The sequence below is a fragment of the Podarcis muralis genome, chromosome 17, assembly GCF_964188315.1.
Source record: "Podarcis muralis chromosome 17, rPodMur119.hap1.1, whole genome shotgun sequence".
NCBI classification, from domain to species: Eukaryota; Metazoa; Chordata; class Lepidosauria; order Squamata; family Lacertidae; genus Podarcis; species Podarcis muralis.
Genome location: NC_135671.1, coordinates 29,230,852 through 29,255,579, shown reverse-complemented (window position 1 = coordinate 29,255,579; position 24,728 = coordinate 29,230,852). Strand labels below are relative to the sequence as shown.

The 24,728-nt window shown below is 44.5% G+C and overlaps 2 protein-coding genes across 3 annotated transcripts in view; both read left to right on the top strand.

The window, feature by feature from the left end:
* LOC114587458 (histone-arginine methyltransferase CARM1-like) overlaps positions 1 to 1,851 on the top strand; it is a 56,406-nt gene extending 54,555 nt beyond the window's left edge. For both annotated transcript variants that reach the window (XM_077921544.1, XM_028711714.2), the window contains exon 13: positions 297 to 1,851. In XM_077921544.1, the coding sequence (XP_077777670.1) occupies positions 297 to 306 (10 nt within the window). In that variant the 3' untranslated portion in view covers positions 307 to 1,851. The remainder of the gene's footprint in view (positions 1 to 296) is intronic.
* An 8,021-nt stretch (positions 1,852 to 9,872) lies between these two features.
* Positions 9,873 to 24,728, top strand: part of PUM3 (pumilio RNA binding family member 3) — a 39,416-nt gene continuing 24,560 nt past the window's right edge. The window contains exons 1-7 of the mRNA XM_028712286.2: positions 9,873 to 10,049; positions 12,124 to 12,306; positions 14,178 to 14,313; positions 15,510 to 15,585; positions 16,717 to 16,810; positions 16,891 to 16,957; positions 19,011 to 19,185. Coding sequence (XP_028568119.2) covers positions 9,962 to 10,049; positions 12,124 to 12,306; positions 14,178 to 14,313; positions 15,510 to 15,585; positions 16,717 to 16,810; positions 16,891 to 16,957; positions 19,011 to 19,185 — 819 coding nt within the window. The 5' untranslated portion in view covers positions 9,873 to 9,961. The remainder of the gene's footprint in view (positions 10,050 to 12,123; positions 12,307 to 14,177; positions 14,314 to 15,509; positions 15,586 to 16,716; positions 16,811 to 16,890; positions 16,958 to 19,010; positions 19,186 to 24,728) is intronic.

Below are 24,728 nucleotides of genomic sequence, written 5' to 3'. Positions count from 1 at the left end.
AAGAAATAAAAATTACATACATCAATATTTAGTTTGTTATTTGTAATTTTATATAAATATAAAACATTTAATGTGCCACATTTACGAACATGGTTAAATAAGTGATGGATAATTCTCCACTGTTCCATTGTGCCTCACAGTGTTCTGCAACTTAAAAAAACAGCCACTTTCCCATCAACAGAAATTAATACAATAAAAATGCATAGAAAGAGCTACAGTATTCGGTACTCTTACAACTTAAAAAATAATACTGTGCATGTTATACAGCTCATATTCTTTAAATATTTTGTTTATAGATATGCTTAGATTGCGATATGCACCTGCTGGAAGAAAAACCAGGATTACCAAACCAAGTAGCCCACGAGAAGTTGAAAGCGAGACTACCCAGCAGGTTCCTTCTTCCGTGAAACCTAACTGTACATATCAAAAGGAAATATTTTATGCAAATTGTATAAAAATATGTTTGTGCTATTTCACACACACCCTTCCCCCCCACCCCCCAAGCTGGGCACCCCCATCTTTAAACATGCCTGCCTGGAAGTATTTTTCACTGCATCCAACTGTATTTTCTTGGTGAGCGCATTTATTTGGAAATCATCCCCACTTAAATTAATGGAAACTGGTCTGCAACTCGCACCCGCCTCTCCTGCCTGGCGAGGGGTCAGGGCTGCTGGGAGTTGCAGCCGACAGCATCTGAAGCTCCCCATCTGGTCTCTTCCTGGCCTTCAGGAGGGGAATGTTGGTCACATCTTTGAATGACGCTGTCCTTTGTTCCAGAGGTACCAAAATACCGTATTTTTCGCTCTATAGGACGCACCGGACCATAGGAGGGGGAGGACAGGAAAAAAAACATTCTCCCCCTCTCTGCGCAGCGCCCCTTCAGGGAAGCGGCAGGAGAAACAGAGCCCCTTCCATTTCTCCTCCCGCTTCGCTGAAGGGGCGCTGCGCAGAGAGGGAAAACTGTGCAGCGCCTCTCCAGTGAATCGAAGCCTGGAGAGCAAGAGGGATTGGTGTGCACCGACCCTTCTCACTCTCCAGGCTTCAGGCGGCTATCCGCAAGCCTTAGGAGCACAGCGGGAACTCCCGCTGCGCTCCAAGGCTTGCGGATAGCTGCCTGAAGCCCAGGGAGCGCAGAGGGAGTTGGTGCTGCGCTCCCCGGGCTTCAGGCTGCAGGCTGCTATCCGCAAGCCTTCGGAGTGCGGCGGGAAATCCCGCTCCCTCTGCACTTTGGAGGCTTTGTGTTGCTATCGCTGAAGCCAAAGAGCCTGCATTCACTCCATAGGACGCACACACATTTCCCCTTCATTTTTGGAGGGAAAAAAGTGCGTCCTATAGAGCGAAAAATACGGTAGTACTGGTATCTGAGGTTTCCTTTTCTCAGTTTGCCTAAGGCTGATGCTCCTTGCTTTTCTCCCCCCCCCCCCCATCCTTCCCTCCCTTAAGGAATATTCTTAACCAAGCCTACCTCATGTTTGTACACATACATAGGATGTATGGGAATACTGCGGACAATACACCAAGCTCATACTCAATGTTTCAGTATTTGCAAGAGGTATTTAAAGATCTGGAGCTTATTTTCAGCTGGCCAATAATGAACCTTTTCCGCCTCAGAGCAATATGGCGCTAGGCTCACCACCCAACCAACGTCTCCTCTAACCTGCATTGTTTTCAAGCAATCCTGAACGGTCTTGAGTCTGTCGGCCAGTGACCCTCTTTCGGCAAACCCTTTGAAGAAGGGCCACAGCAGACGACTCTGCTGCCAATCCATCTGTATGGTTCCTACTTTCTGTAGATAGCACAGCAGCAATTGTACATTTAATCTTTCCAATAAAATTTAAATACGAAATACAATGAGGTTGTGGCGTTGCTTTCTGTGTGGGGTATTGTAGGAAGTGTAAGGCAAGACACAGGCCAGCTCCAGCCGCCTCACCTCAGTGATTTACTTGGGCTTCTGCTTTTTCTTTTTTTTTACAGTGGTACCTCAGGTTAAGTACTTAATTCGTTCCGGAGGTCCGTACTTAACCTGAAACTGTTCTTAACCTGAAGCACCACTTGAGCTAATGGGGCCTCCTGCTGCTGCCACGCCACCGGAGCACGATTTCTGTTCTCATCCTGAAGCAAAGTTCTTAACCTGAGGTAATTTTTCTGGCTTAGCAGAGTCTGTAACCTGAAGCGTATGTAACCCGAGGTACCACTGTAATTCCACACGTGAAACAGGATGGCAAGTATCTCTCCTGGGCTCAGGTGTTTAACTGTGACCCTTACGCGCTCTCTGCTGCTATTCCCTGGGACCCTGCCAGCGGTTATTTACAGCAGCACTCAGCGCACAAAAAAGAAAAAAAAGAAAATCTACACAAAGGAGGAACAATGAATTGGCTTTGAGCAGCGAGGCTCAACAGTCTTCCTGCTCTTTTAAATTATGTGCCACTTGATCCAGCCAGCTCCTGTAGTGAAAACGCAGCGCTGGACGTGCCGAGAAGCGAATACATTTGCACCCCTTGTGTTACCACATTTGGAGCTCATGAAAATCACCACTGGCTCTTCAGTGGCAGATGGGGAGAAGGTTGCTCATTGCTGCCGGAGCTAGCCATAATTCATCATCTGTCAGCCACAGCCTGTCTTCTTTCTCCCTAATCTCTGCCTAGGATCTGCCTAGGACAGTTCTGGGAGTCTGTAGCAGATCGTTCTTCCTCTGTTGGCCTGCCTTAACTCTGGGGAGCTTGAATTCTTGGCCACGGCTGCAGCCTCTCTGAGCAGCCACTGAAAGACATGTAACAGGGGGCTGCTTGCAGCTAGTCTTCTGATCAGCTGTTAGTTCTGAAATGGCTGATCATTTCTGCAGGAAAGAGAGGGTTTGGTTTATTTTGGGTGGGTGATGGGCAGCATCCTGGCTGGCTGACAGGGCTGATGACCTGGTGGGCATTGCGTGTGTTGTGATTGGAACTGGATCACAGCACCAGGAGGTGGGGAACTCCAGGGAGAGAGTCAAATTCCTGACCCTCATGCAGAAACCTTCCTACACATTAGATTCTCCTTGCTGGATCAAGATGCACATTTTTCAATATGGATTGGAATCCTAGCCAATCATTAAAGGCCTTGGAGTCAGCAGATCCACTGCACTGTTCCTGAATGATAATGCAAACCCTGAAGTTTTGCAGGGACACACTGGCCCTGCATTATAGGCAGTTGTGCTGGTGTAAATTGTTTTAGGATTGTTGAAGCATACATAGAATCGTAGAATTGTGGAGTTGGAAGGGACCCTGGGGATCTTCTAGTCCAACCCCTCAATGCAGGAAGATGCAGCTCTCCCATAATGGGATTCGAACCTGCAACCGGGGCCTTATCAGCCCCATGCTCTAACCAACTGAGCTACGTAGCAAACATTTCTATAGTAACCAACCATGTGCTACCTCTTTGGACACGAGAAAGAAAAACAAGAGCAGCCCTTCTGGAGTCCATGCGGTCCATGCTCCTGTTTCTAAAGAGTAGCCAGCCAGATGCCTCTGGGAAGCTCAGAGTTAGGCCCTCTAGTGCTCAGAGCCGGTCCCCAGCCACTAGTGTCCAGGGGTTTACTGCAACTGGACCTGGAAATTTATTCAGTTATCACAGTTAACATCAACTCTTAGTGGTGCCCATAAGTTTGTCTTAAGTTCTGCTGATCTTGCTTCCCCTTTCACTATGAGCTCCACTGTTCTCTCCTCATTTAGAATCTGATCCACAATCTAGTGAAATCTATATATGCTTAGGACACAGCTCCATAGCTGCTTTTTTCAATCCAATGCAGAACTTGCTGTCTCTGCTGCGGACTTCATTGCTTTGAAAATGGAGACAGGCGAGCAAGACTGCAGCTGAAACTAGCCAGGCTGTAGCTTTCGTTTCATATTCCTTGCTGAGCTACTTTTGCTCCTCCAGCTTAAGTTCTGTCTTGACATTTATAGCCAGAATAATAACACAGGAACCTTCTGTAAGATGAATTTCTATGGGTGAAGTTTGACGTGCCCTTCTGAGATTCCCTCCCATTCAGATTGTGAGCTGTGAACCTCAGAACCTGGCTTTGAAGGGGAAACTGGTCCTGTATCTCTGTGGTTGGTCACTTAGGCTATAGGGTCAACACGGCATCACTCATGTATATGAAAGTATCAGCTCAATAATGGCTTCACACACCCCAATACATATTTTAACCCATGAATCAACTTGGTCACCAGGAGGTGGATACAAATATTTTTTGTAGAACAATTGCCCCCTTGAGAACTTCTGTGGCCCTGTGAGTCTGTTACTTAGTAGTTGCGGTGTGAGATCAGTGGACTAGGGGGCTAAGCTAGGCCCCTGAATGTTCTCCTGGAGCCTCCATCCCAAATTCTGGGAAGCTTCTGCCTGGCTTAGGGAGGGAGGTGCAATGCTCACATGCAGGTTGTCGCGATGTACCACCTGCAATGTTCCACTCTCCATGTCACTCTTGCAAGCTGGCGTCTCTGGCCCTAACACTCCCCCATGAAAAAATTCACCGCACGTAACTGCTTGGATGCTTGGATGCATTATAGGTAAAGTACCCCTGACAGTTAAGTCCAGTCGCAGACGACTCTGGGTTTGCGGCACTCATCTCGCTTTACAGGCCGAGGGAACTGGCGCTTGTCCACAGTCAGTTTGTCTGGGTCATGTGGCCAGCAGGACTAAGCTGCTTCTGGTGCAACAGAATACCAAAACCAGAGCAGCGCACGGAAACGCTGTTTACCTCCGTGTGTGTTTTCCTTATCCAAATTACCTTGGGCATTACCCTCCTCAGTGGTGCTCATGGCAGTTACACAGCATTGCTGTGAGCTCGTTTTGTCTCTATTCAGCAACTGCATGAAGCACCCCAAAGAACTGCAGGTACAGTTTCGATCACAAAGATCCTGGGACATAAAACAGGAGTATGAGCACCACAGGCAATGACCTGGAATAATGAGCTCCAGAGCAGATGGGCTGCATTTTTTTTACCTTCAGTAAATGATGCAATTTGCATTTATTATTTGGCTAATTGTACAAAGGGAGCCGCAAGTCTATGCGGCAGGTGCTGTGCTTCAAAGTCTTCTGAGAAGGGAGGTTTCCTTTTCTAATGTGTACAGTGGTACCTCGGGTTACATACGCTTCAGGTTACATACGATTCAGGTTACAGACTCTGCTAAGCCAGAAATAGTACCTTGGGTTAAGAACTTTGCTTCAGGATGAGAACAGAAATCGTGCTCTGGCGGCGTGGCAGCAGCAGGAGGCCCCATTAGCTAAAGTGGTGCTTCAGGTTAAGAACAGTTTCAGGTTAAGAACGGACCTCTAGAACGAATTAAGTACTTAACCCGAGGTACCACTGTATTAAAAAGGGAGCCACCTTGTCCTTTGGAAAAGAGACACGAGGGTCACATCCATACCATAAATGCCAAGCATTCTGGTTCAATCCTGGCAGCTGCAGTTAAGGCTGCTGGGAGCTGGGTCCCTGGGGAGTCAGCCCTCTTTTCAAACTCAAGTCCCCATGATTCTTTGTGGGAAGCCGTGGTTGTTAAAGTGGCGTAAGAGCACTTTAAATGTATGGGGTGAAGGAGGCCCTTGGCACCCAAACATGTTATTCTTTCCATAGCACTTTGATTTCGGTGCAACCTGCAAAAGCTTTTAGGTAAGATTGAAACAGTATATTTAGCTCTACAGATGGAATGGCTGCAAGAGAAAGCACAACCAGCCGCCGCATCTGGGTGTGTTATGAAGGTGCCCTTTCAAGAACTCTGCCTGGGCGTTCTCTCACACCATCAAGTATAAAAGCATTGCTCTCAAAACAGAATCAAAATGACTATCAAAATGGCAAATAATGACTACTGAAAGAGCTTTCGGCACCTAAAAGCCTGCACCGTGACGTTTCTAGGCACCTATCAGGAACATTTCATTCGCTGAAGCAGCCTTTGCGACAACAGAAATTGTACATGTGAGGAGGGTGTAATGGCCTTTTCACATCAAAACCAGTCTTTGGAGCTCGTTAAATGTTACTTACTGAGAGACCAAATTAAGCCTTCCTAGAGCAAAAGATACATCGGGAGGCTTAATTTGGTCAGAATCGAGTTGACACTTCCAGAGTTAACACTAAATGCACGACTTCTGGAAAATGGGCCCCATACCCAGTAGAGGGCTGTGAAAATTTGTGTCCCAAGCTTTTTAGGCTCGTGGATTCATGTACTGAAAGGGGCACCTTGGTTGCCAGATGTTAAAATATATCAACATTATTTTCCACTCTCCTACCCCACTATAAAGGGACGTGGGTGGCGCTGTTGTCTAAACCACAGAGCCTAAGGCTTGCCGATCAGAAGGTTGGCGGTTTGAATCCCCACAACGGAGTGAGCACCCATTTCTCTGTACCAGCTCCTGCCAACCTAGCAGTTCAAAAGCACGCCAAAGTGCAAGTAGATAAATAGGTATCACTCCAGCGGGAAGGTAAACAGCGTTTCCATGCGCTGCTCTGGTTTCACCAGAACTGGCTTAGTCATGCTGGCCACATGACCCGGAAGCTGTACGCCGGCTCCCTCAGCCAGTAAAGCGAGATGAGCGCCGCAACCCCAGAGTCGGCCACGACTGGACCTAATGGTCAGGGGTCTCTTTACCTTTATACCCCACAATAAAGAGACAAGTACACCAGTAGAAGCCCCTTGTATTTAACTTGGTAGCGTATAGCCAGCCAGTGCCATTCTTTCCGCAGTGATATAAAGAGGGTTTGTGGCCAGCATGACTAAGCCGCTTTTGGCGAACCAGAGCAGTGCACGGAAATGCCATTTACCTTCCCACCGGAGCAGTACCTATTTATCTACTTGCACTTTGATGTGCTTTCGAACTGCTAGGTTGGCAGATGTGTAGGGTACTTTCAACAGTGACTTGCTGATTCAAATAGATACTGCTACGAAGTGTTCATAAACAGCTGGGGGAAAGCCCTTTTTTTCTTTAGTTTTGTTGAGTGTAAATCTGCAGTGAATTGTAAATTAAGCAAGAAGTGAAGCAGAAGAGGAAGAAATCTCAGCCTGATTATCCTGCTAAGGGACAAAAGTGTGCAAACGATTTACATTTCTAGCTACAACAGGTAATATTTTGCACCGCCACCAAAGGGAGTATGTGGAATCATTAGTCTTCAGTGCAATCTTGCCCAAGGGCTCACATTTGCTGAACTGCTTAATGATATTTTTAAAAAAAAACCATTAAAAACTAGGTCTGCTGGGTCTTCCTTGTCTGATGCAGCTACAGCCTTGGCTGGTTCTGCGTGCTATTAACACAAAGGGGTGTGTTTGTGTGTGCCTTTAAGCCATGTACTAGAGGGCTGCACATAATCACAGCAAAGTGAGTAATCCACTAATCCTCTTTTCTCTTCCCACTGTAGAGAAGGCTGCAGAAGAATTTTAGAAGCTTATAAATTGAATCCTGGGGTTGCTTTATTCTTATAAATAAATAAATAAATAAATAAAGTGTTTACTAAGAAATGAAGGGTTCTAAAGGTTGACTACCAATGATGCCATCTGCAAAACCGAAGAGCAATGAACAAGAAGTTTATTTTGCATAATTTCCCACCACACTTTTCATTTAAGAGAATCTTCCTGTACCTGAAGGTGGCTTTAATTGTCCAGATATTAGCCTACATTAACATAAGTCATATTTGTTTACACGTACAAATAACTGGCAAGTTTCTCCTTCTCTTAATGCCCCAGCTTGGGTAATTCTAGTCATGGTTTATTTCACACCTCTGTTTGGATGGCTCCTGCTGGGATCTAAATAGGCTGAATACATTGATCTTCCTCCCTGGCAACTGTAGTTCACCCCTCCCAGAGCTACAATTTCCAGCACCCTCAACCCAACGACAAATCCTAGGAGAGGACGGGCTCTCAATGCGCGGGGCGTCTGGATGCAGCCAGAGGAGATTTCAGATGCAATCAAGACCCGCTTTGCAGAAGGGAAAGCGGCGTCCTCGGCTCTGGCAGGAGAAGCGACCGAGTGTCCGTCAGCACCTGAAAGACGAGCCAGTGGATCCCGGGATCTGGATCCGATGCAAAGGCAGGACCTGATGCCTGCCGGCTGGGAGCTCCCACTTGGGCTCCATGGCCACGATCCGAGGCTGGGCGCCCCATGGGGGCCCATCTGCTCCTCCCAGCTGGGCTTCGTCTTTTTTTTTTTTTGGACTACAACTCCCATCCTCCTTCACCGCTGGGACTGCCAGAAGGGGATGATGGGAGTTGTGGTCCAAAAAGACTCCTTCTTCGCCCCCTTTAGGATGAAGGGGAGAAGGCTCTTGGCTGACAGGAGCACATAGCTGTCAACCGTCCCTTATTTGGCGGGAAACTCCCTTATCCCAGCGCCGTGTCCCGCTGCTGTCCCTTATTGATGATGTCCCTTAAATTTCCCGGGTTTCAAAGGAAGCAGCTCCTCTCCCTCCCTCCCTGCCGGCCAGGGAGGAGGGAGGCTCCAACTGTGTTGCTTGGCTGCCCCCCTCCGGCCTCCTCTCACCAGCCTCAGCCCCCGGGAGCCCCTCCCAGCCGGGACTGGTGGGAGCCTCGGGCCCTTCTGCTGCCATCCTCGCAGCCGCTGAACTGAGCGTCTCTGCCTGGGGCCTCGCCTATGCCCATTGCCGCCGCTCCCACTAGGCTGTACTGCTGCTGCGCCGCCGAAGGACCCGGATGAGATGGGCAGCCTGGTGCAGCCTATGAATTGCTGAGGAGCCTTGAGAGGAGAGCGAGGGCAACCATAGAGAAAGCAGTTCAAAGAGAGGAGGCGGAGGCGCGGGCAGGTGTTCCAAGGGCTAAGCATAGAGGGGGAAAGCGGAGGAAGGACCGCAAGCGCTTCTCCCATAGATTTGTAGTGGTAGACTAGCATAGATGGTCTGATCTGCGGGTTTACTTCGGACGCTATTTCCCCCCCCCTCCTCCCACCCCACCTGATGGAACTGAGAGCTGCAGATGGAGCACGAGAGAAAAGATACAGAACTGCAGCAGCATCTTCATAGCTTGGACTTCGTTTTGCGCGAAAAGTGGTTGCTGCTTGCAGTTATTTAATTGCAGTGTTTCATCAGCTGGTGTCTTGAGCAGCAACCTCTGGAAACGAAGGGCTAAAAACTGGCGCTCCTCTCCCAAATTACAGTGGTACCTCAGGTTAAGTACTTAATTTGTTCCAGAGGTCCGTACTTAACCTGAAACTGTTCTTAACCTGAAGCACCACTTTAGCTAATGGGGCCTCCTGCTGCTGCCGCGCCACCTGAGCACGATTTCTGTTCTCATCCTGAAGCAAAGTTCTTAATCTGAAGCACTATTTTGGGTTAGCAGAGTCTGTAACCTGAAGCGTATGTAACCCGAGGTACCACTGTATCTGGTCCCTTTTAACTTCGTATTTCAGCTGGTTGACTAAAATCCCTTATTTTGGCTGCTGATCCCTTATTTTCAAATCTGTAAGTTGGCAGCTATGCAGGAGAAGTGCTCCCTCTCTCTCCCCTGAAGGCTCCCTACTCCCGAGGAGGCTCCCTCCTCTGCTCAGCTGCATAGGGATGAAGTGCGCAGCCATTGCTCCGAGCGCAGCTGACGCCGCCACGCAGCCCCGAGCGGAGACTCCGCGCGGAGGGATCGCGCAAAGGGACGCGGCCGCGTAAGAGGGAAGCCGGAAGACAGGCGCGCGCGTGTCACTCTGCCCTTTTCTACGTCTATGGGCCTCGCCGCAGCCGCGGCCGTCATTCCACTTCCCCTTTGGAGAGCGGGAGAGTGGCTGAAGGCGCCCCCTGCCGACCACCCCGCCGGAGTTCCAACGGGAAGCGGAAGTGCTGGCGGATGTGTCCCGCTACTCGGCTTCTCGCGAGGCCCCTTCGTCCAATGGGAGAGAGCTTCCGCCGGAAGGAGCTGGGGGAAGAGAGCGGAAGTGCGGCTGGAGACTTCGCCGGGAGGGCGGCACGTGGGGCTGAGCGAGGAAGCGAGTTTTCCTTCCCATGGAAGCCAAGCGCCGACGGATGGGACCCGCAGGCGGAGGAGGAAGAGGCCCCGGAAAGAAGAAGCTGGCCAGGAAGGCCGAGGAGGGTGAGGCGGGGGCGGGAAACGGGCCTCCCCTCCGAGGGCGAAGGCAAAGGGGTTGACCACGACCCTCCTCTACAGTTGGGGGGGGGCGTGGGTGTGTTTCATGGGACCCTCGCATCGCCCGGGTCTGGGGAAGAGAAGAATTCTTGCTGGGAGTTGGAGGTCGCTGGCCGAGATCTTGGGGAGGTTTTTTTATTATTGCTTTGTGCACCATCTGGTGGAAAAGTGCAATACAAATTTAACACATACAGAAATAATTCTGTGAACTGCCTTGAGACCTCCGGGTATAGGGCGATAAAGGTAAAGGGACCCCTGACCATTAGGTCCAGTCGTGGCCGACATTGGGGTTGGTAGATCAATTCAATTAATAATAATAATAAGGTAAAGGGACCGACATTAGGTCCAGTCGTGCTCGACTCTGGGGTTGCGGCGCTCATCTCGCTTTACTGGCCGAGCTGATTTTTAAAAAGAAAACCCTATCTAAGGTAAAGGGACCCCTGACCATTAGGTCCAGTCGTGGCCGACTCTGGGGTTGCGGCGCTCATCTCTCTTTATTGGCCGAGGGAGCCGGCGTACAGGTCATGTGGCCAGCATGACTAAGCCGCTTCTGGCGAACCAGAGCAGCGCACAGAAACGCCATTTACCTTCCCACTGGAGCGGTACCTATTTATCTACTTGCACTTTGACGTGCTTTCGAATTACTAGGTTGGCAGGAGCAGGGACTGAGCAACGGGAGCTCACCCCATCACGAGGATTCGAACTGCCGACCTTCTGATCGGCAAGTCCTAGGCTCTGTGGTTTAACCCACAGCGCCACCCGTGTCCCATAACTCATCATATAGCACCTCAAAAACAAACCAGTAATAAAAGGCCATCTCCAGCTTCACCACACAGATGAGCAGCCTGGGTGATGGTTTTTTCAACCCTGCCCATATCATGTAGTCAGAACTGCAATGCAACTGCTAGGTTGGCAGGAGCAGGGACCGAGCAACGGGAGCTCACCCCGTCATGGGGATTTGAACCACCAACCTTCTGATTGGGAAGCCCAAGGCTCAGTGGTTTAGACCAGTGTTCCCCAACCTTGGGCCTCCAGCTGTTTTTGAACTACAACTCCCATCATCCCTCGCTAGCAAGACCAGTGGTCAAGGATGATCGGAATTGTAGTTCAAAAACAGCTGGAGGCCCAAGGTTGGGGAACACTGGTTTAGACCACAGTGACACCCGCGTCCCATAATCATAATAGAACTCCTTTCTTCATAATAGAAATCCTTTCTTCAAGTAGTTACAGCATTTTGGGTTGCTGTTTTTCCCCCAGAATGTCAGTATGTCCACTTGATCCAAATTCTATTCCCGTTAAATAATGTATTCTGTTATGTATTCTACGTTTCTAATGTTGAATAGACATTGCTCTTTAGTGTGGAATTTGAATTCGTTCTCACAGAGGGTGGGCCATTTTCTAGTCAACATAATTATATGAAGAAACCTGACTTGAAAAGTGGAAGACTGTTTTTTTTTCCTTTAAAAAAATCATGTAGGCACTTTTTATTTATTAAATTAAGGTATGAATGTATAGAATCAATACAGTTCCCTACCCCCAGGAAGTGACAAACCACATATTTCATATAACTGTTTTAACATCACTATTACAAACAAACTGATGTGAAGTTGCCCACAACACTTCCCTGTACTTTAGCATATAATTCTGCCTTAAGCACACCAGTGACAGGGATAAAGGGTAACTCAAAATATATCCGCTGGAAAAAAAATTCTGTCATATTAGCTGTATGCTATGTACTGTATGTAAATCCACCAAATGGTAGGGATTGTTAGATAAAAACTAATTAATAATCAAGCGGTTTCTAGCAAAAAAGTATTTTTATTTTATTTTTTACAAAATATACAAGTACATTATGCGTTTTCGATCTTAAGGTTTTTGTCCCATGTTGCCTTTTGCTCTTCCATTTATCCTTCCTGAATTGAAATATCAAAGTTGGATTGAGAAGAATATAATACATATTGAATACAAACTGATCTGTTGTTGATTTTGTGAAATTACCTCTTTTGAAAACTTAAAATAGATGCTGGTCCTCCAATCAAATTAAATAGAAAAGGTGGTGAAGATGGCAAACCTAAATTTAAACGTAAGAAATTTGAAAGAGGAAACAAAAAGCCTGGTAAAACTGGAGTGAAACAATTCAAAAGTAAACAACCATCAGAAAAATTTACCAGGAAGCGCAAACTTCAAGATGATAAAGAAGGAGGTGAGAATAATACTTGGGTTTGTTTGTTTTTTTAAAGATATATTGACCAAAGAAAGATAAATGTCTCAGTGAATGTGCTACTTTTAAGATATTTGAAGGCCTCTACTTTCCACAAGCTGTTGATGATGTGACAGGGCCTTCTCTGCCCTTGCCCCTGTTTGTGGAATGCCATCCCCATAGAAGTTGCCATTTTTTTTGGTGCCAGTTCAAGACCTGTCTATTTGCCCAGGCTTTTGAGTATTTTATCTAGTTGGTTTAGCTTACTGAGTAGCTTTAGTTGTTCCTATTTTAGGTGTTTTTATGGTTTTATCACTTTGTATTGCGTGATATTTAAAATTTAAGTGTTCCAATCCACTCGGGTACCTATACAGATGATGAGCTATAAGTAGTTTACATCTTAATGATGAAGTGTTTTCTTTTAAAGAATGTGTGAATTGTGACCAGCCTGCATCCTGTAGATTCATCTCTGCACAAAACTTGCATTTAGAGCTGAGACAGTGGTTTGAAGCAGCGCCCCACAGTGCTATGCTGGCCTTAGTAGTGAAGTAAAACATTGTGTTTCGTAGGTCCCACCCAGCGTTCAAATTAGCCAGGTGCATTTTGCACCTGGGTATTGTCCACTTGCAACCAAGTGAAGATGCCTGGGCGCCAGGATGGTGCCTGACGTCTCCACCATGTTCTCACCTGTTTTCACACAATAACAACACATCCTGTAGAATTATCTGCAGAAGGAATTTCAGAATCAAACTGCTTTTTCTGTGCCGCCTGAACAGGAGCAGTCACCATTATGAAAAAGATGTCGGAATAGGCCGATATATATGTGGACTGTCCCTGGATCACGTGACTTTTGTTCTTTAGGTTCTCCAAGCTCTTAACGCTGCTCAAGGTTGTCATCTGAACTAGCCAGCTGTTTAACTGAGAATCAATCACAGTCAGTTCATCCTTTGAAAAAATAAGACTTTAGAGCCGTCTTGCCCCCAAATGGCAACTAGACATTCCATTTGGGTGGCTGTAACCTTGATTTAGGGAGTCATTTGGCACGTAGCTTATATATCTGAGTTTCTAACACTGACTGGTAGGTCCCACCCCCTCCTAGCTTGGCCACGGGGGACGGGGGGTGAGGACGGGCCCTGCCTGACTTTCTTGCAGGGAACTAGACAGTTTGGCTGCTGCTTGGTTTGTATCTTCTTTGTGCCTCAGCGTCACAGCAGCCAAACCATCCCAAGCTTTCCCCCTAACATGGGAGTGAGGAAAGGTGCAGCAATAGCCACACAACTCCTGGAATAATACCCAGCCAGTCACGATTTTGGCTCCAAGGTTGACGGCAGCACGCTTGCCATTGTAAATGTAGCAAGGATGGATGGTTATGAGCCTGAGGTTCAGATTTTAGTTAGGTCATGAGTTTTCAGAGCTTGCCTTGGGCAAAACCCACACCTGTAATATCAGGATAAAATGGGTCAGAGCTCCATGCTAAAGAGCAGGTGTTTTGTATGGAAAAGTTTGCTAGTTCAGCCTTTGGCATTTGGAGATTAAGGAAAGGTGGAGAGTCACTGGAGAGCCTTTGTCTGAGTCTAGTCTACTGGGCTATATGTATCCATGGTTCAACTTGGTATCATTTAAGTGAACGAGCTGCTGTTTCAGAATAGGCTGTAACAGTTTTAAAAAGCTGGTTCTTTCCTCCAGACTGACATTCTTGGAATTTTAAACAGAGGCACAGCTGACAAAAATTGATTAGGGAAGTATTGCTGTCGGAGAGGATCCCATGAGCAGAGCAGTCTGCATCCAACAGTTGGCACTATTTCTTAATTAACTTGTGTGACGTTTGATGCACCTTAAAGTGTGCTACAAAATGAATGCATTTTTGTCATCAGGGTCGGCGCCGAAGAAGCCTAAATGGGACGACATCAAGAAGAAGAAGAAGGAGCTGAAGCAGAGCCGACAGCTGAATGACAAAGCCAACTATGATGTGGTGCTTAAGGGAAAGCAGATTTGGGAATCTCTGAGGCAGTAAGAACGACTTGCGCTGCATGTTCCTGAACACTGTACTTGTTTTTCCTTCTCACGAAGGAAAAAAGTTTGTCCTGCCTTAGACTTCAGTATAATGCACACACAGACATGGTTTATTGCTGCAGTTGTCTGTGTGGATTATAAAACTGAGGCTGTACGTCAGTGTTTTAGGTTCATTAAAAAATAAAATCATGACTAGAATATGTGTCCTTCATTAAAGCATGGATAAAGGATTACATATTCCAAACGAACCTTTAGACAAAGAGGCTACCTTCGAGTTGAGCACCCTGCAGTGTTTGTCACCTGCTGTGAAGTGTTTGGCTTGAGTGTAAACCCCAGGCCGCCTCCACGCCTTGCTTTTGCAGTGCTATGATGCTGTTTAAACAGCCATGGCTCCCCACCAGCTAATCTGGGGGCTGTAGTTCTCAAATTGGTTTGACAACCCATCCCTCTTCCCAGAGAACCCTGGGAATTGTAACTCTGGGAGAGGAGAATAAGGGTCTCATGGCAACGCCCAGCACCCTTAACAAGCTACAGCTCCCAGAATTCATTGGCAGAAGCCATGCCTCTTTCAAGTGGTTTTGCTTTAAAAGTGTGGTGTCAAATCTCTGCTCAGTATTAACTCACTAAATGGCCTTGGGCAAGTGGCAATCTCTTCACCTATAATCTGCTTTACCTGCTGGTTGCGAGAGCTCTCCTCTCCCCCCTCAGCCATCCGTTGCGCTGATCATGCTGCACTCCACTCTGCTACCAAAGTGGCAAGGATCTAGTCATGCAGTATAGGGGGTTGGACTAGATGACCCTAGGGGTCCCTTCCAACTCTATAATTCTTTGAATCTATGCTGTGTTTCACTAAAAGGGTGGGTGCCCTTGTCATTCCCAGTGGAAGGTATACAGCACTGTGTCTTTAATAAAGTTGGGCACCAAACTTCTTACCTGCCATATTTGTATGGAGGTATTCCCTGCCTCCCCAAAGAAAAGGTTTTTGATTGTAGTAAGGGGATGAGCTTTGGAACGGATAAGAAGCAAATACTGTAATCTGTTACGCTGCTCTCAGTTGCTTCTGGACAGCACTTTAACATGTTAGTCTTCCAACATTAGATGCCAATTAACTTCTTAAAGTACAAGATAATTCAGTTACTGTATCAAGAAAAATAATAATTGCTGCATTGTCTTAAGTTTTCTTGTTTTTGTAGGAAAAAATGTGAGAAGGAGAAGCGGGAAAAGATGTTGAGCGAACTCCAAGAGCTGCTTCGTGGGAAAATAAAAAATGTAAGCAGGATAGCAGAATACAGTGAAACATGACTCTCAAATGGCTGGACTTGGGGTTTTGTAATGATGGGGAAAGGGCATGTCTGGTTATGCTGCTCCTCCATGTGCTGGAATCTGGTGTGGGGGGGGCAAGTGGAATGTCTGTTCCCAGGCCCAACGGTCAACCTAACAGTTCATCTACCTGTTGCATTACCTGCCAAGTATCTCAAAGGTCTCTAAGCCCAGGACACAGCTTTTCAGCAGGTGCAAGCAGCAGGAAGAGGAAGCAGGAATACAGTGGTACCTCGGGTTAAGTACTTAATTCATTCCGGAGGTCCGCTCTTAACCTGAAACTGTTCTTAACCTGAAGCACCACTTTAGCTAATGGGGCCGCCGCGCCGCCGGAGCACGATTTCTGGTCTCATCCTGAAGCAAAGTTCTTAACTAGAGGTACTATTTCTGGGTTAGCGGAGTCTGTAACCTGAAGCGTCTGTAACCCAAGGTACCACTGTATCCCATTCTCTGGATCCACCTCATTGTATTGTCTTGTACTGGAAAGCTGTACCTGTTTTACCATCATCATCAATGTATTATTTTTATTTATTAAATTTGTATACTGCCCTATGCCCGCAGGTCTCAGGGCGGTTCACAGGATATAATCACAATATAAAAACCCAAAATACACAAATCAAAACAAAACAACCCAGTAATGTGCCCCCCCCCCCGGAATAACCCTCCAGAATCGGATCCCCTGATGCCTGATGCACCTTGTAAGGAAATGTGTTTCTGTGTTGCAAGTGTTTCTATTACATATCTATAATAATAATAATAATAATAATAATAATAATAATAATAATAATAATAATGCAGGTTGTAGGAGCCCTTGAAATGCCAAATGCTGGAACGGTAAAAAGTACAGAGGCATCTCCCCCCCCCCCCCCAAATAAATAGATTTAGTTTGTTTACTTGCCAGCACACTCATACAGTTCATTTCTTTGGGAGTGTATTATGTTTTGGCAGCCCCAGTTAGCTGCAGACAACTTTTAGGAATTTTGTTAAAGCCAACCGTGAAGATGAATCTGTTGAAATGCAATGCTGCCTAAATGACTTAGGGGGGATGATTCATCTCAAGGGAACCATTTATCCCCACAGATGGCGTTTGCTCACGATTCGACCCGCGTCATCCAGTGCTACATTCAGTTTGGCAACGCAGAGCAAAGGCAAGAAGTATTTGAAGAACTGAAAGGTACAGTTTCCAGAAACAAATGGCTTGCCTTCAGAGCTCTTGGTGTTTCCAGCTTCTTATGGTGGTTTCTCACCCCACAGATAGTTTCACCGAACTGAGCAAAGCCAAGTATTCCAGAAATATTGTGAAGAAGCTTCTTGCCTATGGGTAAGTTTTTCCTTTTTCAACGCTTTTCTCCACTTCTGAGGGAAGTCAAGCCAGAGAACGGAGTGTAAAGGAGAGAATGAGGGAGCTGGACTGTGGTGCTTGGCTTCAGATCCTTGCTCAGCTTACTCTCTTGTGTCAAAAAGATGAAATGGGCTTTGGCAGAACGCGATGTGAAGGGAACGTTATTGAAACCCACTCCTTCCCTATAATGATCCCACTGAGATCATGGCACTGCTCTGGAAAATGCTTGTATGTCTAAAGTCCTCTAGCTCCAAAAGACAAAGAAATTGGTTTTGTCTCTTCCAAGTCTCTGGATACTACTGATGTCTGTCCCACATCTGAAAAATGCCGATTTGGTTGATATGACTTGGATATGTGACTGTAAAGCAGCTCATAGCATCATCATATGTTAAAAAGTCATGCCGTGTCATTTGTAGGCAACTTCTTTCTTTTTTTAAAAAAAATTTTTTATTGGTTTTCACACTATTATAAACAAACAAACACACACATAAGACAAACAAACATAAATAATAGCCATATTGAAAATTAAACTTATTAGCATTGTTAAGTGACTTCCTCGCATCCCCTTGGTTGAATTTCATTGCATATCCTTTTAACGGTTTTTCAAATCGCAGTTCTTATGAAATTTATCTTAAACATTAGCATTCTTAGATCTTCAGGTTATGAAATTAAACATATTAATTCATCCCTTAACATAAATAAAACCCTAAGACAATTAAGTATCTGCAAGCTGTTTTCAGTTAATTTAACTTAACATATTTAACTAAGTAATCATTAAATTTAATCCACTCTTCCTGATACTCCTCCTCCTTCTGGTCGCAGACTCTTCCGGTTAGGTCGGCTAGCTCCGAAAAATCCATCATCTTCATCTGCCATTCTTCTATCGTTGGTAATTCTTGGGTTTTCCACTTTTTAGCGAACAAAATACGAGCAGCAGTTGTGGCGTACAAAAATAATTTAACACCTTTCTTGGGCAATTCCAAACCTGTTATTCCAAGCAGAAAGGCCTCTGGTTTCTTTATATTTCAACATTTCTTTCAATTCGTTATAAATCTTTTCCCAGAAGTCTTTCACCTTGGGACAGGTCCACCACATATGATAAAAGGTTCCTTCCTTTTCTTTACATTTCCAACATAGATTGTCACAGTTATGATATATCTTTGCTAATTTTACAGGAGTCAAATACCTCTAAAACTTAGCTCAGTGCACGAGACTCTGCTTCTCCCTGAAGTTTGGTGCAAGTGCCAGGAAGCCCTGGAGAGGGGCAGGATTTGTACCAAGCAACCAAAAATTAGGGTTGGCTACCAAGCAAAGCCAAACTGTCACTCAGTGATTGGCCTGCTGCTGGCGTCTCTCTCTCCTATGAAACTATGTATATTAATACACATAAGACACTCACACACAGTGAGATAAAACGCGGGCTGGATCCAGACTGCCTTCCATGAACGGAATGGCTCTTCCAGTTCACAGAAGGCTTCTGATCCAGCAGAGGGATCCGGCTGTCGCAGGAAGGCAAGGCAACGGCTGCTGCTTCATCCCTCCCCCTGCAGAAGAAGAGTTTGGATTTGATATCCCGCTTTATCACTACCCTAAGGAGTCTCAAAGCGGCTAACAATCTCCTTTTCCTTCCTCCCCCACAACAAACACTCTGTGAGGTGAGTGGGGCTGAGAGACTTCAAAGAAGTGCGACTAGCCCAAGGTCACCCAGCAGCTGCATGTGGAGGAGCGGGGAATCGAACCCAGTTCACCAGATTACAAGTCCACCGTTCTTAACCACTACACTGCACTGGCTCCCAGCACTATTCCCCAGGGTCCCACAAAGCAAAAGGAAGGTGGCAAAAGTTGCCGCTCCTTCTGACAGCTCAGTCCCCTTGCTAGTGGCATCAAAGTTTGGATCAGAGTCTTTCTTTTCTCCCCACCGTTGAAAAAGAATAAAAAATCAGTTGTCTTTAATAAGTGATTGCTCAAAGTCTCTGGTCCGCTTTTCTTTTCCGATATGTTGAGCCACTGTCCATGTTTATTCCTGAAACAGAACGAAGCCACAAATTGCAGAGATAATCAAAAGCTTTAAAGGCGAGGTCAGGAAGATGCTGCGCCATGCGGAAGCGTCGGCTGTGGTGGAGTACGCCTATAACGACAAAGCCATTTTGGAGCAGAGGAACATGCTGACTGAGGAGCTGTATGGGAACACATTCCAGGTCTACAAGGTGCTGTATCGAGGCAACTTTTTGGCAGCTTTCCCCAACAGTATTGTTTTTAGATTTTAGATACTGTGTGCCGTGGAAGAGAAAAGGAAGGGTGGCCAACGGGAAAGGAAATACAGTGGTACCTCGGGTTACAGACGCTTCAGGTTACAGACTCTGCTAACCCAGAAATAGTACCTCGGGTTAAGAACTCTGCTCCAGGATGAGAACAGAAATCGCGCGGCAGCGGGAGGCCCCATTAGCTAAAGTGGTGCTTCAGGTTAAGAACAGTTTCTTTTTTTTTTCAGTTTAGATTTTTATTCAGTTTTTCTTTTACTTATATTGGTTACAACATAATTTCATATTTACATTTACACTTTTGGAGCCTCCACCAGCACCTCCCACAATCGTCCATTGTTCTTATTTCCTCGCATTTTCCTATATAATATTGCTAGCTTACTGTTAGTTTACACCTCTCTAATTCTGTCTTGCAATATTCCTTACAGTATTACAAAGTCTCTTTAAACCCCACTAGCGTTGTTTGCTGATCACATATAGTTTCCAGATATACCGCAAACTTCCCCCAGTCCTCAATGAATTTTTGATCCTTTTGATATCTTATTCTTCCAGTCAGTTTGTCTAATTCGGCGTAATCTATAAGTTTCATCCTCCATTCGCTCAGAGTCGGCATTTCCTCCTGTCTCCACCTCTGGGCCATCAGCACTCTTGCCGCTGTCACAGCATATTGGAACAATTTGTAATCCCGTCTTTTTATCTCTCTTCCTGTTATACCTAATAGGAAGGACTCTGGCTTCTTAACAAACGAATATTTAAACATCTTTTTCAGTTCACAATAAATCGATTCCCAGAAACCCCTCACCTTCCTACAATCCCACCACATGTGGAAGAGAGATCCCTCTTTTTCTTTGCATTTCCAGCACTTGTTACATGTCTTGTACATTTTTGACAGTTTTACAGGTGTGATGTACCACCTGTACACCATCTTCATTATATTTTCCTTCAGTGCTGTACATGCGGTGAATTTCATATTTTCATTCCATACCTTTTCCCAATCCTCTAGTTGTATGCTGTAACCAAAATCTCTGGCCCACTTAATCATGACCGACTTGATTTCCTCGTCCTTTGTTTGCCATTCCAAAAGTATTTTGTACATTTTCGAAATTATCTTAACATCATTATCTATTATATCTGATTGGAATTTAGACGCTTTTTCTATATATCCCCTTTCTTTGAGATCTTTGTTAAACATTGCATTTGCCTGACAATAGTGTAGCCAATCATAGACCTGATCCTTCACTTGTTCATATGGCTTAAATTTCCATTTCTCCCCCACTTTCACTACCAATTCACCATAAGTTATCCAATTTGTTCTCATATTCGTTTTTTTTACCGTCATTACCTCTAGTGGTGACAACCAGTGCGGAGTTTTGAATTCCAGAATATTTTTGTACCTGTCCCAAACCTCTATTATAGAGCCCCTGATGACATGATTGGTGAAACCTTGGTGGGTTTTCTTCTTCTCCCGCCACAAATAGGCGTGCCATCCTGATCTATTATCATGGCCCTCTAGATCTAACAATTTATTATTATTTAGTTTAATCCACTCCTTTAGCCAGCAAAGACAGGACGCCTCGTAATAGAGTTTCAAATCTGGCAGGGCAAAACCGCCTCTTTCCTTGGCGTCTGTTAGCAACTTAAATTGTATCCTTGGCTTCTTGCCCTGCCAGATATATTTCGAGAGCGTTCTTTGCCACTCTTTAAATACACTTATTCCCCTGATTATAGGGATCATCTGAAACAAAAATATCATCTTTGGGAGCACACACATTTTGACCGCTGATATTCTGCCCCAAAAGGACAGTTTCATTCTACCCCAGGCTTCCAAATCTTTCTTTATTCCATTCCACACCTGAGTATAGTTATTCTGATATAAGTCAATATTCTTGGGGGTCAACCATATTCCCAAATATTTTACTTTTTTGGCCACATCAATTCCTGATTCTCGTTGCAGTTCATCCACTAGAGTCTGATCTATATTCTTAACCATTATTTTTGTTTTTTTCTTATTTAACGTAAATCCAGCCACTTTACCAAACTGTTCTATTTCCTTCAATACCTCATTTAAGCTATTTTTTGGTTCTTCAATCGTTATAACTATGTCATCGGCAAAGGCTTTAATCTTGTATTCGTTTTTGCCGACTGTCACCCCCTTTATTTTATCGTTGTTCCTTATTGAACCCAGAAGTGCTTCCAGGACTATTATAAATAGTAACGGCGAAAGGGGACACCCCTGTCTAGTACCTTTCGATATCTTAAACTCTTCTGTATATATATTATTCACAATTAATTTAGCTCTCTGTTCCGAATAAATTGCCCTTATTCCGTTGTAAAATTCATTCCCCACTTCCATCATTTCTAAATTTTTCAACATAAATTCCCACGATACATTATCAAAAGCCTTCTCTGCGTCCACAAACATTAATAAGGCTTGCTTCTCATTCCTAACAGACAGATATTCCAAAATATTTATTACATTCCTGACATTATCTCTCATCTGCCTGCCCGGAAGAAAGCCTGCCTGGTCTACATGTATTATTTCTTGCAATATCTTCTTTAATCTCTTTGCTAATATTCCCGCATAAATCTTATAGTCTGTGTTCAACAGAGATATTGGCCTATAATTCTTTACTTGTGTCAAATCCGAGTCTTGCTTTGGAATGAGTGTAATAAAGGCCTCTTTCCACGTTCCGGGGATATCTTGTTGTTGCAGTATGTTGTTCATAACTTCCTTTATTGGTACTATTAGGGCGTGCCTCAGTTCTTTATAGTAGCTAGATGTTAGACCGTCTGGTCCTGGTGCCTTCCCTTTCTTCAGTTCTTTTATTGTTTCTATTATTTCCTCATTCGCTATTGGAGTGTTCAGTCGGTCTTTCTTGTCTGTCGGGATCTTTTTCACACCTTTTTCCTTTAAAAATCTTTCTATTTTCTTCGTGTTATTCTTTTCTCTATTGTTATATAGATGTTTATAGAAATCCAAAAATCCTTTCCTAATGGCTTTGGGATTTTCGACTTCTTCTCCCTCTAAGATAATTTTGTTAATTGTGTTTTGTTCTTTCCTTTTCTTGATTTGCCACGCGAGCCATCTGCCGGATTTGTTAGCAAATTCAAAATTTTTCTGTCGGAGTCTTTTGATGTTCCATTCCACCTCTTTATTAATAATCATTGCAAACTGTGCCTGCAGGACTTTGATATTCTCTTTTATTTTTGAGCTGTTTGGGTTCTTAATTAATTTTGTTTCATTGTCCATTATTTGTTTTAAGATCTCCTTCTTCCCTTTCTCCCTGTTCCTATTCTTAATCGCATTCTGCTGAATAAAGAATCCCCTTATAACTGCTTTGCTAGCATCCCAGACTACACTCATTTTGGTGCCTTTATTCATGTTGTCTATAAAGTAGTCTGTCAATTTTTTCTTTGCCTCCTGAACAAGCTTCTGATCATCTAAGAGATAATCATTGAGTCGCCATCTGAATGATCTTTCTTCATATCCTTTAACCTCCATTTTTATTGGGCTATGGTCTGATATTGTTTTTGGTTGTATCTCAATCTGTCGGATTCTTGGAGTTAGCTCGTTGGAGACCCAAATTTGGTCGATTCTTGATAGAGACTTATTTGGTTCCGAGTAAAACGTAAATTGCTTCTCCAACGGATGTCGAAGTCTCCATATATCAATTAAGTTGAAGTTTTTTATCATAGTGAAAAAAGTCTTAGGCAATTTTCCTTCTCTACTTACGTCTTTTTCTCTTAATCTATCGATTTCCAACGAAACCACCCCATTCATATCCCCCATAAGTATCATTTTTTGGTCCATATATTCAAACAACGCCTCTTCCAAGTTTTTATAAAAATCAGTTTTATTCCCATTAGGTGCATATATCCCAACAATTATTATTTTTTCTCCTTGCCATTTAATCTGTATTACAATTATTCTACCTTCTTCATCTTTGAAAATTTGCTGTGCCTCAATATTCTTTTTTACATATAATACAACCCCTCTCTTTTTCCCTTTATCAGAGGACACAAATTCATTTCCTAGTCTATTATTAATCAGAATTTTCCTGTGCTTTTTTGCCACGTGTGTTTCTTGGAGGCAGATAATATCAAGATTTTTCTTTTTTAGACATTGTTCAATTTTGTTTCGTTTTTTCTTATCATTCATTCCGTTAATATTCCAATTCCACAGTTTTAGCGCCATCTTTTTTCAAATTAAATATTTATCTAATTGATTATAGTCCGGTTTCTTCCTGTTCTTCCCCCTCCTCTTCCTCCTCCCCCTCCTCCTCCCCCTCCGATTCTCTGTCTTCCCTCTCCTTTCCCGCCCAGTACCTCCTCTCCAGTGGGTCGACTCCTCCTACTGCTCCCCTTTCTTCTTCCTCCTCCACCATCAACTCCTTGTATCGCCTCTGAAATTTACTTGTTTCCTCCGGATTGATAAGTCTGTGTTTCTTGCTTTTGTAGGTAAATGAGATCCCTTGAGGGAACTCCCATTTGAATTCAATCTTGTTTTTCTTAAGAATTTGGACCAGTGGCTTATATGGGTCTCTTCGTTTCAACAATCTTACTGGGATGTCTTTGAAGATGATTATATAATTCCCATCAATATTTAACCTTTTTTCTCTATTTTTTTGTAAGATTAGGCTTCTCATATCTTTATCTTTAAAAGTAATCAGGCAGTCTCCCGGCATTTTCTTTATTCTATTTGTTCTTGTTCTTATTCTAAATGCATTTTGGACCGATCTTTCTACTTCTTCTTTTTGTATTGCCAACCATCGTGCTATTTCCATTATCAGTTTCTCTCTGATGTTTTCACCTTGTATTTCAGGGACTGCTCTCAACCTAAGATTCACCTCCCGTTGCCTCAATTCATTCATCGCGATTGCGTCCCATACTTCTTCTTGTATTTTATTGACTTCCGATAATCCTACTTTTAGTTTTTCTTCCTCCCGTTTCACTTCCTTCATTTCTACTCTTGTTTTTTTTCACTCCTTCTTCCAGAGACTGTGTTCTTTTAGTAATGTCTTTAATTTGACCTCTTAACTCTTTTACCGTTTCCTCGATCTTTTGGTCCATTTTCCCAATTCTCGTATCCACCTGTTCTATTCTTGTAATCACATGCTCTAATTTGTCCTCCATATTCTTTTCACTCTGTCTAATTTCAGCAAACATTTTCAAAATTTCTGTCTTAAAATCTGCATCTGGTTTAGATCCTCTCCTATCTCCTGGTGTCCCGCCCTCTCCACCCTTCTTAGGTACGTGGGACATCCTTCCAGTATAACCTTTAACGACGGTTAGCACCCCCCTAGTATAGTTTTTTGTCAGTTCCCACCTTATTCACTCACAACCCTCAGAGTGTAGTTCCCAGTCTCTAATTCCTCTAAATTTAAGTTAGAGGTATCAATATTAACCTTTTTGCCAAAAGTAGCCAGATTCCTTCCCCTAATCGGGGAAGGGTAATTAGTTTCGTCTGGGAAATTTCAAGGAAGGGGAGG